General features: G+C 45.1%; 1 protein-coding gene across 4 annotated transcripts in view; it reads left to right on the forward strand.

The window, feature by feature from the left end:
- The first annotated feature begins 5,344 nt into the window (after positions 1 to 5,344).
- LOC310952839 (transmembrane protein 50B-like) overlaps positions 5,345 to 19,495 on the forward strand; it is a 47,800-nt gene continuing 33,649 nt past the window's right edge. For 3 of the 4 annotated variants that reach the window (XM_083921595.1, XM_083921593.1, XM_083921596.1), the window contains exons 1-5: positions 5,345 to 5,389; positions 7,458 to 7,717; positions 9,100 to 9,212; positions 12,572 to 12,639; positions 14,670 to 14,762. In XM_083921595.1, the coding sequence (XP_083777721.1) occupies positions 7,619 to 7,717; positions 9,100 to 9,212; positions 12,572 to 12,639; positions 14,670 to 14,762 (373 nt within the window). In that variant the 5' untranslated portion in view covers positions 5,345 to 5,389; positions 7,458 to 7,618. Of the gene's footprint in view, positions 5,390 to 5,488; positions 5,625 to 7,457; positions 7,718 to 9,099; positions 9,213 to 12,571; positions 12,640 to 14,669; positions 14,763 to 19,495 lie in introns of those variants that run through there. The other variant, XM_083921594.1, reaches the window with a different exon arrangement.

Genomic DNA, 19,495 nt, shown 5'->3' on the forward strand with positions numbered 1-19,495 from the left:
GACAGACAGGCAGGCCTGGACAGACAGGCCTGGAACACCTCCCTAGGGAGGCGCCCAGGGGTATCCTTACTAGATGCCCGAACCACCTCAACTGGCTCCTTTCAGCGGCTCTACTCCAAGTTCCTCACGGATGGCTGAACTTCTCACCCGATCTCTAAGGGAGACTCCAGCCACCCTTCTGAGAAAACCCATTTTGGCCCCTTGTACCCGCGACCTCGTTCTTTCGGTCATGACCCAGCTTTCATGACAATAGGTAAGGGTAGGAACGAAGATTGACCGGTAGATCAAGAGCATTGCCTTCCGGCTCAGCTCTCTTTTCGTCACAATGGTGCGGTAGAGCGACTGCAACACCGCCCCTGCTGCTCCGATTCTCCGGCCAAACTCACGCTCCATCGTCCCCTCACTCGTAAACATGATCCTGAGGCACTTGAACTCCTTCACTTGGGGTAAGGACTCATTCCTGACCAACGAAGCCATCAGGACCACATCATCTGCAAAAAGCAGAGAAGAGATCCTCAGCCCACCGAACTGCAACCCCTCCCCACCGCGACTACGCCTCGATATCCTGTCCAAGAAAATCACAAACAAGATTGTTGACAAAGCGCACCCCTGGCGGAGGCCGACCCCCACCGGGAACGAATCCGACTTACTGCCAAGGATCCGGACACAGCTCTCGCTTTGGATTTACAGAGATTGGATGGCCCACACAAGTGACCCCCGCACCCCATACTCCCGCAGCACCTCCCACAGTATCACCCGAGGGACCCGGTCATATGCCTTCTCCAGATCCACAAAACACATGTAGACTGGATGGGCATACTCCCAGGCCCCCTCCAGGATCCATGCGAAAGTGAAGAGCTGGTCTATTGTTCCATATCCAGGTCAGAATCCACATTGTTCCTCTTTAATCTGAGGTTCGACTATAGGACAAACCCTCCTTTCCAGCACCTTGGAGTAGACTTTACCAGGGAGGCTGAGTAGTGTGATACCCCTGTAATTGGCACACACCCTCTGGTCCCCCTTTTTAAATAGGGGACCACCACCCCAGTCTGCCTCTCCCTTTGCACTGTCCCAGACTTCCACGCAATGTTGAGAAGACGTGTCAACCAAGACAGCCCCTCCAAACCCAAAACTTTCAGCATTTCTGGACGAATCTTATCAATCCCTGGGGCTTTGCCACTGTGGAGTTGTTTGACTACCTCAGTGACTTCCGCCAGAGATGTTGACAATGATTCCCCATCAGCCTCCAGCTCTGCCTCTACAAAAGAGGGCGTGATAGTCGGATCAAGGAGTTCCTCAAAGTGCTCCTTCCACCGCCCGATTACCGTTTATCGGCTGAGGTCACCAGCGTCCCGTCCTTACTGTAAATAGCTTGGGCAGTTCCCCGTTTCCCCCTCCTTAGATGTCGAATGGTTTTCCAGAAGCACCTTGGTGCCGCCCGAAAGTCCTTCTCCATGACTTCTCCGAACTCCTTCCACACCCACTGCTTTGCCTCTGACACAGCAGAGGCTGCAGCCCTTCTGGCCTGTCGGTACCTTGCAACTGCCTCCTGAGTCTTCTGGGATAACATATCCCGGAAGGCCTCCTTCTTCAGTCAGACAGCTTCCCTGATCACCGGTGTCCACCACGGTGTTCAAGGGTTACCGCCCCTTTAGGCACCTAAGACCTTGAGGCCACAGCTCACCGCTGCAGCTTCAGCAATGGAAGCTTTGAACAATGCCCACTCCGGTTCAATGCCCCAAACCTCCACAGGGATGCCAGCAAAGGTCCGCCGGAGGTGTGAGTTTAAGATCTCTCTGACAGGGGCCTCCCCCAGACGTTCCCTGTTCACCCGCACTACTCGTTTGGGCTTACCTAGTCTGTCCAGAATCTTCCCCCATCCTCTGACCCAACTCATCACCAGATGGTGATCAGTTGACAGCTCTGCCCCTCTCTTCACTCGAGTGTCCAGAAAAAAACGGCCTTAGATCAGCTGATACGATCACAAAATCGATCATCGACCTTTGGCCTAGGGTGCTCTGGTACCACGTACACTTATGAGCATCCCTATGTTCGAACATGGTGTTAGTTATAGACAATCCGTGACTAGCACAGAAGTCTAATAACAAGTCTTAGTACATGAGGCCCCTGGATTGGAAGGAATTTCAGCCCAGGGGCCTCATGTACTAAGACTTGCGTGGCTTTCTTAGTAAAACATGGCGTACGCTAGAATCCAGAAACTGGCGTAATCACAAAAAAATTCAGATGTATCAAAGTGTGGGTACGCATGGATCCAAGCACTTTTCCTTTGTACATCCCAATCAACGTGGAATTGAGCGCACATGTAGAAGTGCTAAACTCCTCCCTCGAAATTTTATTAAATGAAGAGGAGACCCGAAGAGCTGTGTTATTTGGTAGCCTCTTTTCAGGGATAAACACAAAGAAAAAGACATTTGAGTGGGAGTGTGTGTGTGAGGCAGTGAACGCTGTGGGGTCGGAGCGGCGCACACCCACTGAAATAAAAAAAAAAAGGTCCGACGTGAAGGTGGAGGTGAAGCGGAGGATTTCGGCCCACCGCCGAAGTATCACCGCAACGGGCGGGGTGACAGGAGGGGAGGAACACAGATCATCCTCAAGGTAAATGTGTTAAACTCAGAAATGTCATTATACTGGTCGTACAATAGGCTGCTCACATTACACATGCTCGTGCGTTAAGTTGCCACGATATAAACACATTGACTCATGTTTAATTACTTCATTTTTTTATTATTATTTCTCAATAGACGATGAGACAGGAGAGGGCTCCTCCCTCTGCACCATGCGCCCTGGCGTCTCCACCGGCACCTCCAGCCCCACGCGCCCCGGTGACTCCACCGGCACCTCCAGCACCACGCGCCCCGGCGACTCCACGCCAGCTGACGTCCTCACGACTGGCCGTGTCCTTTCACAAGCTGTGCCGGAATCACAGGAGGAAATAGTGAGAGCAATCCGTGGCGTCAGTGATCGTCTAGATAAAATTGCCAATGCACTGGGAGATATTTATCATGCAATAAATGCACTTACAAAGTAAATTGTGTCCTTGCCTCTTTACATCGTTGAAATCAGACGCTAACGAGCCGTATCGCTTCACGGGGTGGATCGAGGTTGACGGGTCCGGCATCCGGTTCCTCTGGTGGGGGGATGTGCTCTGGCAGTGGTATGCCATGGCGGTGTGCCAAGTTGTGTAGGACACCATAGGCCAGCACGATCCGGCACACCTTCTCAGGTGTGTACAGCAGCACCCCACCCGACCGGTCTAGACAGCGCCAGCGCCCCTTCAATAGGCCAATTTCCCTCTCCACCACTGCCCGAGTTTGGGAATGGCGGCCGTTGTACCTGAGGGGTCAAAAGCCACGTTCTCAGGGGGTAACCATATATATATATATATATATATAAATCACACTACTGTTGGCGGGAAAACAAACAGGACAAAACAACTTCATTACAAGGATTGACTGATCACACTTATATTAATGACTGCAGAGGTGCGCCGTGGCCGTGGGTTGGGAGGGGCTGCCCTGGTTGACACGTCTCTTCAACATTGCGTGGAAGTCTGGGACAGTGCCAAGGGAGTGGCAGACAGAGATGGTGGTTCCCCTGTTTAAAAAGAGGGGCCAGAGGGTGTGTGCCAATTACAGGGGTATCACTACTCAGCCTCCCTGGTTAAGTCTACTCCAAGGTGCTGGAAAAGAGGGTTTGTATCCTCGGCAGTAAGTCGGATTCGTTCCCGGTGGGGGTTGGCCTCTGCCAGGGGTGCGCTTTGTCACCAATCCTGTTTGCGATCTTCATGGACAGGATATCGAGGCGTAGTCGTGGTGGGGAGGGGTTGCAGTTCGGTGGGCTGAGGATCTCGTCTCTGCTTTTTGCAGATGATGTGGTCCTGATGGCATCATCGGTCAGTGACCTTCAGCACATACTGGATCTGTATGCAGCTGAGTGTGAAACGGCTGGGATGAGGATCAGCACCTCTAAATCTGAGGCCATGGCTCTCAGCAGGAAACCGGTCGACTGCTTACTCCAGGTAGGGAATCAGTCCTTACCCCAAGTGAAGGAGTTCAGTACCTCAGGATCTTGTTCACGAGTGAGGGGACGATGGAGCGTGAGTATGGCCGGAGAATCGGAGCAGTGGGGGCGGTATTGCAGTCGCTCTACCGCACCGTTGTCACGAAAAGAGGGCTTAGCCAGAAGACAAAGCTCTCGATCTACCGGACAATCATCTTCCTACCCTCACCTATGGCCATGAAAGCTGGGTCATGACCGAAAGAAAGAGGTCGCGGATACAAGCGGCCGAAATGGGTTTTCTCAGAAGGGTGGGTTGAGTCCCCCTTAGAGATAGGGTGAGAAGTTCAGCAATCTGTGAGGAACTTGGAGTATAGCCGCTGCTCCTTTGCGTTGAAAGGAGCCAGTTGAGGTGGTTCCGGCATCTAGTAAGGATGCCCCCTGGGCGCCTCCCTAGGGAGGTGTTCCAGGCACGTCCAGCTGGGAGGAGGCCTCGGGGAAGACCCAGGACCAGGTGGAGAGATTATATCTCCACACTGGCCTGGGAACGCCTCGGGATCCCCCAGTTAGAGCTGGTTAATGTGGCCCGGGAAAGGGAAGTTTGGGGTCCCCTGCTAAAGCTGCTGCCCCCGCGACCCGACCCCAGATACGCTGTTGAAGATGAGATGAGAAGTTAAAGCAATATTAAAAAAGAAGTAATGAAAAAGTGGCAAGCTATGTGGGACAGAGACATCACTGGAAGAAATTATTATAATGTACAAAAAAATGTGAGTGCACATGGTGTTAAATGGAAAAACAGAAGGGAGGAAACAGTGCCGACAAGAATGAGAACAGGACACACAGGACTGAATCAAACTTTATATTGAATAGGAAAAAGTGGAATGGATGAGTGTGAATGTGGACAAACAGAAAATGTTGAACATGTATTGATGGAGTGAGAGATACACGGAGGAGAGAAGAAGGTTGGCTGGTGTAGTGCAGAGAGCAGGAAGACTGCGGAGTCTGGGAGGCAGACTGGAACAACAGGAGAGGGTGTGTCACTTACGCAGAAGGCACTCAGCAAGTGTTTAAAGGAGACAGGCATATTTAAAATGATTTATATTATTTATATTGTTATGATTATAAGTCTTTATATAACCCCCTTTTTCTCTCTTTAATGTTATGATTATTAATTTATTATTTAATTTATTTATCTATCTATTTCTTTTATTTCCTCTTTCTTTTTATGTAAAAAGACATAGATGGTAGTGTTCCATACTCCGATCCAGTTGGTGGCGGTGTGCACCAAAGTAACTTATGGTTGCAACCCGCCAATAAACAAAAAGAAGAAGAAGAAGAAGAAAACTGAAAGCAAGATCGTGCGTTTGAAAAGGTGGGCAGCTGCATTTAATCCTACATTCAAAACATGGCATGATGGACTATAACTAAGTTGCCTATGGCTACGAAGTTTAAACTCAATACGTTCATGGTTGATATTTGCTAACTGGTAGCTGGCTTCCCACGTTATTGTAAACAAGAAAGCTGCATCCTCAGCTGGAAGAATAACGTTATGTATGCTATCGTTAGCGCCCCGACATAAACGTTCACAGAGCCTTGACACGACCCAGGTACGATTTGTGTGTTCAGGATATCAAGCTAAAGAAGCGACTACTGAGGAGATAGCCTGCTGTTGTTCTTCAAGTGTATCCTAGCTTTAGGAACGGTACTGCTGTGCTAATGTTAGAGCTAGCTTAATCTAGCTATTAGTGTCTGTATTCGTTATTAATCAAAAACCCCTTATAGTCCAGTCATTTCAAGCCAAAACAGGGGTCAACGTTGAACAAATTGCAACAGATGCAAACTCAACCGATTTTGTATCCTGAGTAAGAGAAAAACCCTGAAGAATCACAATAGGGGAAAGTTTCTAAAATACACCCTTTGCATTCACCTATTCATTATTTTTTTCACACGAATAGGGAAAAAAAAACAACTTTTCGATATCACCATGAAAATGGATTGATAACTTGCATCAACACACACAAAAATTAGGGGAGCAACCAGAAATGTTAGGAGCACAACCAGAAATTTAAGGGGCACACACGGTAAATCAATAACAGATGCAGAAATTACAATGTGCAGTTTCAAATTCAGTGTCACATTTTTATTGTGCTCGCTTGAAGATGAAACATAGAAGGTAAACTGACAGCACCGTCACTGTCATGACAGTACAATATTAAAAAAATATACCATACATTCAGAATAAGGGCTCTGATCAGACAATACACGACATTAAGTTTGCAAGAACGAAACGCAACGAGATTTTAACACTAAACTTTAACACTAGAGTTGCAGTATTTTCTTTACAGGGGGTTGATTTTAGCAGGTGTCTTTGCATAGCACTTGGGTTAGCCGCGGAGTAGCCTGCATTACTCATGGAGGCACACCAGATGTACAATTCACTCGCACTCTCTCGAATTTTGGTAGAGATGAATGCGGCCATTTGGTGGGAGTCTGGAGCCCTGCATTGGGTATAGCCAGGTGAAAATGTCTGGATGAATCTTGATGACATAGAACAGTAAAATACTTCATGTTAAGGTCTGAATGGACCCATTAAGTCTACCCATGAGCAATAATAAATGCAGCAGGAAGAAAGACTTTAAAGCAGCCTTTATAAATGATCATTGCAAAGATGGGTTTGGGGCTGGGTCTGTTGGACTGTTTCTGGGGGATGAGTGAGGGAAGAACAGGAGAATGCAGAAGACAAACGGGAGCTAAAATAATGTCTATGTTTAATGTGTAATTCTGTATCTTGTGCAGGATCCATTTGTAGTTCTCAGTCATGTACAGACGCCAAATCCATTCAGCAGTGACCCAAGACCCTGCTTTAAAGGCCCATGTTAACAAACAATTAAAAAAAACTTGTAATTCATTTTTTTTTTTTGTCTTGATGTGGGTAATTAACTCAGTCGTTTTCAGGGTGATATCTGATTTGTATCCCCCTATTCTCTTGAGAAAAATAAAGGGTATATTTGGGTCTTTTTTTAGAAACTTTCACCTATTGGGATTCTTCAGGCCTTTTTTCATACTCAGGACATATTGAAGATACACAATCAATTGAGTTTGCTTCTGTTGCAATTTGTTCAACCCTTTTGCATAAAATGACTATTAGTGAGATAGCAGTTAAGATATGACAGCATCATTATTTAATTCATCCAGTAGCTATAACTTAACTGAGACTTGAACTGTTTCACTTTCATAGTGGATTGACATGGTGATGACGTTTGTCAAAATTGGATTTACTTTATTCATAAATGAAGTTAAGAACAGGTTAAAGGTCATGCTGTCCTAACCAAATGTAAGTGGTGATAACCAAATTTAGATCCTTAAACCTAAATTTGACTGTTACACATCAGGCCGAAGGTTGCTTAAAAGATAATAAGCCATATATGCATCATCTACAGGCAGCTTTGATGGTCTCTGATCTCAGCCACAAATAGCAGCTTGCATTCTGAAGAGCAGCAGGCGAAGCAGGTGTTGACACAAACAGAGTCGGGAGGAGTGGTTCACTTGTGCAGAGAGGGATCAAAGAAACAGAAGGAGGAGGACAAGAAGAGGGCTGCAGATGGCTGGCTTTCTGGATAACTTCCGCTGGCCAGAGTGTGAATGCATCGACTGGGGGGAGAGGAGGAACGCAGTGGCTTCGGTTGTCTCTGGAGTTCTGGTCAGTGGCTCTAGAGAGAGAGACTGGTTGAATGTCTGACAAACACACATAAATAGAAATGTTACATCAGACATAGTGGGCCTCATTTATCAAACTTGCGTGGAAACGAGTGCAGATCTGAGCGCAGAATTGGTCGTAGGAAAGGACCCACGTGTGATTTTTGAAACATTCGTATCCGACCAATCTCAGCGTGGGAATGAGCGGGCCTTGATAAATGCGGCGTCTGAATTCGATCGTCTTTAACATGTTACGCCCCTAAATATTCCTGGTTCGGAGGCCTCGCCCACTGAGGTCAAACATGGAGAGAAGGAACGCAGGTTAGAAAAGACACTTTTCCGACACACAGATCGGCATCCTGACATCCGAGATGGAGCAAAATAAAGCTGAGCTTTTTGGCAGTCTTAAGAGTGGAATAAAAGGGGCCCATAAAAACGCTGTATAAGAATAACGGAAGAAGTCAAACCGAGGCAGCGCTCCACTGAGACCCGTGTGCGCCTGTGCGCACTGTTGTCATCTAGAAGAACCATACCAAGATGTTAATCATCTGATACCTTGTTTGATTTAATGCAATTTATCGAGGGTAGCCACGAACCGAGGAGATGACTTTGGCTCTGCAGTGCGTCTTGCTGCAGCCGCGCACCAACACATTCATTCATTCATTCAATGTCGGGGTCGTGGGGGGCTGGAGCCGAGCTGTTTTGAAATATAAAAGAATCGTGTGCCCCCCCACCCCCGGCCACCTGGCCACCACGTTTAAAAGCGACAGCTAGGCGTCACAAATCACCTGTACATTTATCGAGTGGTAGTTTTGGCGATTGATGAATGCGTAATCATTCTTGGATGGTGCCTTCAGATTTTTATTTTTTTTTATTCGTTTTAAGAATCCGTTTTGATCTGTTCTTAATATGTGACTGCTTAATCTTAATGACAGCTGAGGTTTGTTAATTATTTTCAGCCAGATTTTGCTGTGCTGCACCGCAAATCCACAGGCCAAAATGTGCGTACACGACCTCAGACCAGACGTGAGATTTGATCGTAGCTCCCGCTCACGTCCAAATTGATAAATGCCGACGTTTACCAGGAAATGGTCATACGCACGTTTTTCTGCCGTACGTTCGTTTGATAAATGAGGCCTAGTGAGTGTGAGTGTATGTGTATGTGTATATGCAGACATTGTCTCTTTAATACCGTCTCAGTTTCTTCTTCTGTTTCTCATGTCGACGTGATCATAAGGAGCTTTGTCATTTGTAATCCTCTGTCTGTATTCTCTCTTTTCCAGCAACTATCCCCAACATTACAATATACTGTAAGAGTCATGTAATGGAACTACATGACATGTATCCAGATACCTCAAATGTCAACCCTCTTTTCTCTTGTCCCAGTTCTTTACAGGCTGGTGGATCATGATTGATGCAGCAGTGACGTATTCAACCCAGGATCAGATGAACCACGCATTCCACACATGTGGCGTATTCTCCACTATTGCATTCATCATGTAAGTGTTGGACAGGTTGTAGATCTGTCTGTATGTAGGAATACAAGTGAGAAACACACACACTACATGGTTTTAAAAAGGTCTTTAAAATTCTTACATTTAATTTGGTAAACACAATCAATCTCATCTCATCTCATCTTCAACCGCTTATCCGCGGTTGGGTCGCGGGGGCAGCAGCTTTAGCAGGGGACCCCAAACTTCCCTTTCCAGGGCCACATTAACCAGCTCTAACTGGGGGATCCCGAGGCGTTCCCAGGCCAGTGTGGAGATATAATCTCTCCACCTGGTCCTGGGTCTTCCCCGAGGCCTCCTCCCAGCTGGACGTGCCTGGAACAGCTCCCTAGGGAGGCGCCCAGGGGGCATCCTTACTAGATGCCGGAACCACCTCAACTGGCTCCTTTCAACGCAAAGGAGCAGCGGCTCTACTCCGAGTTCCTCTCGTATGGCTGAACTTCTCACCCTATCTCTAAGGGAGACTCCAGCCACCCTCCTGAGAAAACCCATTTCGGCCGCTTGTACCCGCGACCTCGTTCTTTCGGTCATGACCCAGCTTTCATGACCATAGGTGAGGGTAGGAACGAAGATTGACAGGTAGATCGAGAGCTTTGCCTTCCGGCTCAGCTCTCTTTTCGTCACAACGGTGCGGTAGAGCGACTGCAACACCGCCCCCGCTGCTCCGATTCTCAGGCCAAACTCACGCGCCATCGTTCCCTCACTCGTGAACATGATCCCGAGGTACTTGAACTCGTTCACTTGGGGTAAGGACTCATTCCCTACCTGGAGTAAGCAATCCACCGGTTTCCTGCTGAGAGCCATGGCCTCAGATTTAGAGGTGCTGATCCTCATCCCAGCCGTTTCACACTCGGCTGCGAACCGATCCAGTGAGTACTGAAGGTCACTGACCAACGATGCCATCAGGACCACATCATCTGCAAAAAGCAGAGACGAGATCCTCAGCCCACCGAACTGCAACCCCTCCCCACCACGACGACGCCTCGATATCCTGTCCATGAAAATCACGAACAGGATTGGTGACAAAGCACACCCCTGGCATAGGCCAACCCCCACCGGGAACGATTTCGACTTACTGCAGAGGATCCGGACACAGCTCTCGCTTTGGGTGTACAGAGATTGGATGGCCCACAGAAGTGACCCCCTCACCCCATACTCCCGCAGCACCTCCCACAGTATCTCCCGAGGGACCCGGTCATATGCCTTCTCCAGATCCACAAAACACATGTAGACTGGATGGGCATACCCCCGGGCCCCCCTCCAGGATCCTTGCCAGAGTGAAGAGCTGTTCCATTGTTCCACGTCCAGGACGGAATCCGCATTGTTCCTCTTCAATCTGAGTTTCAACTATAGGACGAACCCTCCTTTCCAGCACCTTGGAGTAGAGGCTGAGTAGTGTGATACCCCTGTAATTGGCACACACCCTCTGGTCCCCCTTTTTAAACAGGGGAACCACCATCTCGGTCTGCCACTCCCTTGGCACTGTCCCAGACTTCCACGCAATGTTGAAGAGACGTGTCAAACAAGACAGCCCCTCCAAACCCAAAGCTTTCAGCATTTCTGGACGAATCTCATCAATCCCTGGGGCTTTGCCACTGTGGAGTTGTTTGACTACCTCAGTGACTTCCGCCAGGGATATTGACAATGATTCCCAATCAATATACTTTATTTAGGTAGGGTAAAAAAACCTCATTGAGTTTAAAACCTATTTTCCAAGAGTGACCTGGCCAAGACTGCAGCACAAAAGCAGAATGGTTACACACAGGACACAAATAAAATACGATTACACAATACAAAAAAAAGAGACAGTGGGATTACATGATTACACAGTGCAATGACAAGATCCAAGCTTATTTCTCTGTCATTTAGAGTTGTCTTGAACTCCCCCAGAGCTACAAGATGTTTACATTTTTAGTCCTTCTGCACATCATTCCAGGTAGACGGGGCAGAAAATTTAAAAACCTTTTTGCCCAGTTCAGTTCTCACTCTCGAGACCTGCATCTGTGTGATGTCCTGAGAACGCAGGCCATATTGGCTGAGGTTTCTACGCATGTGTAAACACAAATAAGTAGGTAGAAGTCCAAGAGTAGATTTATAAATGAAAGTCAGCCAGTGAGAGAGTCTACGGACACACTAAGATGGACAATATGCAACAGCATATAGGGAGCGGTGATGTACACCATAGCTGCAACCAGGAATCAAACACAAAGTACTGTGGTATACTGTATCCAATTTCTTTAAAAACTGATCAGGAGCGTTCATATAAAGCAGGTCTCTATAGTCCAACAAGGGTAAAAGAAGTTGTGGTGATGAAATGTTTTCTGACTTGCAATGAAAAACATGACTTATTTCTAAAAAAGAAACCCAATTTCAATTTCAGGTTAGAAACAAGTTTATTGATGTGCAGTTTGAAGGACAGTTTCTCATCAAAATGAATGCCTTAGTATTTAGAATTTGTGACCATTTCAATTTCAACCCCGTTGACAGCCGAGGAATGTGGGATGGAAGCTGCTTTCCACTTGAATATAGCATGGTCTATGATTTATCTGGACTCAGCCCTAACTTGAGCTGAGTCAAACAGAACTGAACAGTGTCAAACGCTGACTGCTCAAGTGATTTTTAAAGCTGAAGATGAACAATAAATAACTGGATTATCAGCATACACATGGGACACACATACACAGCATCAGACAAATTATCACAAAGATTATTTAAATAAACTGTGAACAACAGTGGCCCTACTGTAATATTGAACCTTGAGGCACTCCCTTTGGGACAGGGAGGAAAGAGGAAAAGAGACCCGGCGGCCTGGACACACTGTGTTCTATCTGATTAGTTAGAAAACCAGTTTACAGGCTGGTTACATAAGCAGATCCAGCAGAAACCCTTGGCCATGAGACATATCAAATACTACAGTGCAGGGGAATCATGCTTTTCACTTTGAAAGAATTTTGGGAGCAAATGCTAGCTTGCAGTTTTGTTCGTTTTGCATTCATATTTACTTTTGAATGCCATTATGATATTTGGATATTATTGAGTAATGTTGTCATCAGCAGAATGAGTGAAATTGGTCGATTTTTCTGTAGAAATTTACATTGCAAGGCCAACTTTCAGCAATTAGATGTTGTCTTCAGCTCATTCAGCCCAATACTAATGGTGTATTTGACATGCATATTTGCACAGCTGATCAACATAGAATTAGCTTTGGATGTTATGAGCAAATTGTATTGTATGAAATAAAAACAACAAATTTCTCTAGGTTGATTGATATTAAATGTCAACGATGAATAACCTGTAACCAGTGTCAACCAGTGACTGATAACTCGAGGCTGTGTCTTTGTTTTCAGGATAAATGCAGTTTCCAATGGCCAGGTGAGAGGAGACACATATGGAGAGGGCTGCCTTGGCAGGACAGGTGTGTTTCTCCGTGTGTGTGTGTGTGTGTGTGTGTGTGTGTGTGTGTGTGTGTGTGTGTGTGTGTGTGTGTGTGTGTGTGTGTGTGTGTGTGTGTGTGTGTGTGTGTGTGTGTGTGTGTGTGTGTGTGTGTGTGTGTGTGTGTGTGTGTGTGTGTGTGTGTGTGTGTGTGTGTGTCTGCTGCTTTTAGCATAATGGACACAATGGCTGCTTGCAAATGAACACCCCCTCAAACATCAGCTTGAAGCCTTTGACGTCAGGGCAATAGCAAATAAAGAGGAACATAAGGTATTGTTGCACTGTAATAGCAAATTCAGTCTTGCTGCCGAAAAATACATTTGATAGCTAGAATTTATTTGGACTAGAGCCCAGCCACTGAAACGATTCACAGATTACCGATAGGATGCAAGATTTAGTGAATTTTTGAGCTGAAATGAAAATAGACTTTTTGTTTGTGCATTTTGCAACAATATTACTATACAAAGGTACTCAGAAGACTGCTTTTTAATATCTTTATTAAAAAATATTTAAAATATTAATACCTTAAACTACCAATGTATTACATTGTCTACCAAATCTGGAAATAAAATTAACATCTGTGTGTGCAGTATCATTTAGTTGCTGACCATTTAAATAATGAACTACGTAATGACACCATTTGTAAATCACCCCAAGTATTGTTTTGCTGAATTTTATGTTCTCTAAAAAATGTTTTAGTTCAGCACATATCAGACAACTTGTATGCCGATAACATAGACTGTAGACTATATAAAGATGAACAGCTTGACAGCTCCCTGAAAGTGAAGCCAAAACACCTGGATCGCCTCCTGATGGCTGGCTGCTCATATTTTTACCACTCCATGTTAGCTAGTGATGTCCAATTGAAGCTTGATGAAACAGTAGTTGTATTTGTTGAGCCAACATGATGAAGCTCTCCTCCAAGATAAATAAACATAATAAATACAATGCTTCATATTGAGAATGAGAAGATACGTGACAATTTGGGAGGGGTCTGAGTCCGTCCGCCATGTTGAAATCCCACACTATCACAAGCTGGGGCTGCATCCATTATGTGAACAAATGCAATATCTACTAATTCAAATACTTACACTTTCTTTTTCAAATTACAATCTGGGCTGCGTTCAAGCTGCGACTGGCGTCATGCAATTTAGTTCAATATGATCCTTCATTGTCTTTAAAGGGAACTGATCGTGATGACATCATTAGGTTTGTGCATCCATCCCTTATAAGATGATACATATTTAATATATGGACTAAGTTAGGATTCAGGGAACGATACGATTTAAAATATAACAATTCAGCTGATTTGATGATACGATGCAAACTGTTACAGTTCTCATCAATTGTTTGATGAAAACGTTCATTTTCTATAATAAATTAAAATAAGATAATTCTATAAAATTGGCACTGTGAAAAACACGGCACAGTCGTCAGCCCCTGCTGCACGCTACAGAGCAGCAGAGTGCATCCATCAGAATCAACAGTTACTTCCCAGAAGCTGCGGTGCTACGTGTGGTCGTGCTACACACAGAGCAAAGCAGAGACAGGTGAAGTGAACATATTGTTAGTTAGTTATTGGTACTGATTAACAGGCTCAGTAGTGAATCCCTCATGCTGACAGATTGGAACAGGAAGCCGCTTTAAAAGTGACTTTTTTTTCTTTGTAAATAAGTGCTGTGGATCATGTGGGTGCTCAAGTCAGCATCTGATCAGTCAGTTATATTTCTGGAAACACTATTTGCATTTTGTCAACCATTTAAAGATAACATCCTGATTATAAACTACTGGCATAATGTATTGATAGACCTTTTTAATTCATTCATATTTAATGGGCACAAAACCTTGCAATGTTTCAGCTTTAATATTTTGCATTCTAAAATACCTTCATACTTTGTCACAGGCTATCTTGCTCTGCTTTCATTTGATTGGCTTCAACAGATTCTACTGTGGGAGTGTTCAGCTGTAAACTAGTAAGGTAATAAAAGTGATTAGCATGCTATGTCCTTGCAGGAGCTCGTCTCTGGCTGTTTATTGGCTTCATGATGATGTTTGGCTCACTCATCGCCTCCATCTGGATCCTCTTCGGAGGCTACGTGGTGCCAAGTGAGTGTGACCACATTTTCTTTTCATCTCATTTCTCCCTCTTCACCACTTCCTTCTGTCCCTGCTTGAATTTGATGCCAGCAACACATATTAAAACAGTTGAGAAAGTGTCCACAAGAGTGTAAAAGTTGTGAAATATTCTGAAATATCTGAAAATGATTTAACTAAATCCAACACAGGTGGCACAGATATCTGCGGGTCTGACATCAAAACTATAAACTATATAAATATCATGAGTGAAAAATCGCATTTATCGCCTTACATCATTTACTCATTTTCATAGCCTCTGCAAGGTGCTCCAGTGTAATAATCATCCCACAGGGAAAGTAGATGTCCTAAGACCATCAGTTGTTACCAGAGATTTAGGCTGATTATATATAAGCTTAATATCCTGGAGTACCGGACAAAATCCAACTTCTTTCAGAGTAAAAATGAGATAACTCCAACTAACACCATCAAATGCTTTTTCCACGTCTAAAGACAGAGCAGCTGTTGGAGTATTTATGTCTTTTGCTTTCCAGATTAAATGTAAAAGACGTCTAAGACTGTCAGACAAGGTCCCCCCCTTCACAAACCCGACCTGGTCTGGGTGTATATTTTGTCTTATTACTATATTTACTCTCAACTCAAAAGACTAATGGATCTGTAACTTCCACATTCTAGGGGGTCTTTACCTTTTTTCAATATAATATAGTATTATTATACTAGTATTATTATTCAATTCAATTTTATTTACATAACAAAAGTTATCTCAGGACACTTTACAGAGTAGGTATAGACCACACTTTATGACTTAGACCCCAACAATTCCCCCACAGTGGCGTTGTAAACCTTCCCTTTAACAGGCAGGAACGTAGAACAGACCCAGCTCTATGGAGGACGGACATCTGTCTGCATCGGCTGGGGAGGAAGAAAAGGAGAGAGAAGAGACAGACAGATGGACAGAGTGACAAAGACAGACACAAAGACTGACAGAGAGACAGTCCCAGAGATGCAAGCAACCACAAAAGTAACAGTAACTACAATAATATCTATAGTAATTTGAATACGACGATTGATGTTATGACAGTTAATATAGTAGAATAGTAGAAACAAGCACAGCTAAGGTGATAGAACTAGACAATGGTAATAATTATGGTGGTAAATATAATCAGTGATGAGTAGTGGTAATAGCTGTGATACATTATGGACTTTGTCATTGAGGTTCCCTGTATCTATAGCGGCACTGAATATTTTTCAAACTTCAGGACAAAGTTCTTCTGCAAACTTCTTAAAACATTCACTAGGTATTCTGTCTATACCGGAAGTCTTCCTGCTAGTGACGTCCAGATGGAGCTTCATGAAGTATTTTCTTTATTTTCTAAATCCACTAGATGGAGCTCTCTGTTCAACAAAGGGTTGAATACACACTGGCCCTCATTTATCAAACGAACGTACGGCAGAAAAACGTGCGTATGACCGCTTCCACACAAACTTCGGCATTTATCAATTTCGATGTGAGGCGGGAGTTACGATCAAATCTCACGTCAGGTCTGAGATCGTGTACGCACATTTGAGCCTGTGGATTTGCGTTGCAGCACAGCAAAATCTGGCTGGAAATAATTAACAAACCTCAGCTGTCATTAAGCATAAGCAGTCACATATTAAGAACAGATCAAAACGGATTCTTAAAACGAATTAAAAAAAAAAAAATGTGGTTGGAGCAATTGATTGTACTCATGTGCGTCTGAAGGCACCATCCATGAATGATTACACATTCATCAATTGCAAAAACTACCACTCGATAAATGTACAGGGGATTTGTGATGCCAAGCTATCGCTTTTAAACGTGGTGGCCAGGGGGGGACACACGATTCTTTTATATTTCTAAACAGCTCAGCTCCAGCCCCCCGCGACCCCGACAGGGACAAGCGGTTGAAGATGAATGAATGAATGTGCTGGTGCGCGGCTGCAGGAAGGCGCACTACAGAGCCAAAATCAACTCCTCTGTAAGTGGCTACCCTGGATAAATTGTATTAAATCAAACAAGGTATCAGATGATTAACATTTTGGTTTAGTTCTTCTAGGTGACAAAGGTTATCCTCTAAAGGAATACCTAATAACCCCGCTGGCAAACCCTGCTACAGAGCAGGAGCGCAGGTTCAACAGTGCGCACACATGCACACGGGTCACAGTGGAGCGCTGCTTCGGGTTGACTGCCTCCGTTATTCTTTTCTATACAGCGTTTTTATGGGCCCCTTTTATTCCTCTCTTAAGACTGCCAAAAAGCACATCTTTATTTGGCTCCATCTCGGATGTCAGGATGTCGATCTCTGTGTCGGAAAACTTTCTTTTCTTACCAGTGTTTCGTCTCTCCATGTTTGACCTCAGTGGGCAAGGCCTCCGGACCAGGAATATTTAAGGGTGTAACATGTTAATGACGATCAAATTCAGCCACCGCATTTATCAAGGCCTGCGCATTCGTACGCTGAGATTGGTCAGATACGAATGTTTTATAAATCTAACTTGTGTCCTGTCCTACTACCAATTCTGCGCTCAGATCTGCACCCGTTTTCACGCAAGATTGATAAATGAGGGCCACTGAATCACCATTCATTGAGCCCTTTTCTTTAAACCAAGAGCTCCATCTAGTGGAATCAACAAATACAACTAATGTTTCATGAAGCTTCATTTGGACATCACTGCTTCCCACAAGGCAGTAGTTAAATTTTTTTTTTTTTAAAGAGTTATTGGATCTCAAGATCCCTCATGTTCTCCTCCAAGAGTTTGGGAAGATTTAATTTTGCAAAAAAATCTCTTCCTTTATTTACATCCATCTGACCCTCGGATCTATACAGCCTAGGGGTGGGCGATATGGCAAAAATATCATATCAAGGTTTTTTTACGGTAAAATCACAATCATGATTTTATCATATTGCAACCAAAGTCTATCTATCTCCATCTATCTATCTATCTATCTATCTATCTATCTATCTATCTATCTATCTATCTATCTATCTATCTATCTATCTATCTATCTATCTCTTTCTTTCTCTCTCTCTCTTTCTCTCTCTCTCTATATATATATATATCTATATATATATATATATATATCTTCTCCTCACCCTCCACAGGTAGTTGTCCCTCTCTTTAAGCTCAGGTCCTCTACCACAGGCTAGGGAGCTTGAGGGTTCTGCGCAGGATCTTTGCTGTTCCAAGAACTGCACTTTTCTGGACAGAGATGTCAGAGGTTGTTCCGGGAATCTGCTGTATCCACTCCTCCAGCTTGGGGGTCACTGCCCCTAGTGCTCCGATCACCACGGGCACTACTGTCACCTTTACCTTCCAGGCTCTCTCCAGCTCCTCTCTGAGCCCTTGGTATTCAAGTTTCTTGTGTTCCTTTTTGCGGATGTTCCCATCACTTGGTATCGCCACATACACCACCACGGCTTTCCTCTGTCCTTTATCCACCACCACGATATCTGGTTGGTTTGCCATTACCACCCTGTCAGTCTGTATCTGGAAGTCCCACAGGATCTTCGTTTGCTCATTCTCCACCACCTTTGGAGGAGTTTCCCGTTTGGATCTTGGGGTTTCCAGTCCATACTCTGCACAGATGTTTCTGTACACTATGCCAGCCATTTGGTTATACAGTTCCATGTATGCTTTCCCTGCCAGCATCTTGCACCCTGCGGTTATGTGTTGGATCGTTTCAGGTGCCTCTTTACACAACCTACACCTTGGGTCTTGTCTGGTGTGGTATATCTGGGCCTCTATCGCTCTGGTGCACATGGCCTGCTCCTGTGCAACCATGATGAGTGCCTCAGTGCTGTCCTGTAGGCCAGCCTTTTCTAGCCATTGGTAGGACTTCTTGAGATCAGCCACTTCAGTGATGTTCCAGTGGTACATGCCGTGTAGGGGCTTGTCCTCCCATGTAGGCTCCTTCTCCAGCACCTACTCATTTGCTCACCATTGTCTGATACACTCACTGAGTACTTCATCCATGGGGGCCTTATCCTTGATGTATTCATGGAGCTTGGATGTTTCATCCTGGATAGTGGCTCTCATGGTAAGTAGTCCACTGCCTCCTTCCTTACAGCTTGCGTACAGTCTCAGGGTGCTGGACTTGGGATGGAACCCGCCATGCATGGTGAGGAGCTTCCGGGTCTTAACATCTTTGGTCTTTATCTTGTCCTGATTATTCCCGCAGGGTATCCGATCACTGGCAGGACAGACTTCTTAGGACTTGTCTTACTCACTGGAGGTATTTGGCAGTTGCCGATTTCCCTGTTCGAGGTTTCCATTTGCTTGTGGTGTTCCAAGGTACTTTTAACTGTCCTCCACGTCTGCTATTATTCCTTCTGGGAGTGGGACCCCTTCGGTGTGGACTACCTTGCCTCTCCGTGTCACCATTCTACTACATTTCTCGAGCCCGAATGACATCCCAATGTCATTGTAGATATCCCAATGTAGATATATATGGTTCTGGAAGAGCATATGGGAGAAGGAGGCAGCACATAACAACATTGCACAATGGCTGGTCTCTCTGAGAGAGGAGCACAGCAACGTCCCTGAACAGAACCCAGTGACCATCACAGAGGCAGACATCCAAGAACGAGTCTCAGGTATGAAAAACTGGACAGCACCCGGCCCGGACATGATCCACGCCTACTGGCTAAGGAGACTCACAGCACTCCATTAGCGCCTTGCAGCACAAATGAACCAGCTGCTCAGAGACGGGACTCACCCAGAAT

Source organism: Echiichthys vipera (genome assembly GCF_963691815.1).
Source record: "Echiichthys vipera genome assembly, chromosome: 10".
Classification (NCBI taxonomy): domain Eukaryota; kingdom Metazoa; phylum Chordata; class Actinopteri; order Perciformes; family Trachinidae; genus Echiichthys; species Echiichthys vipera.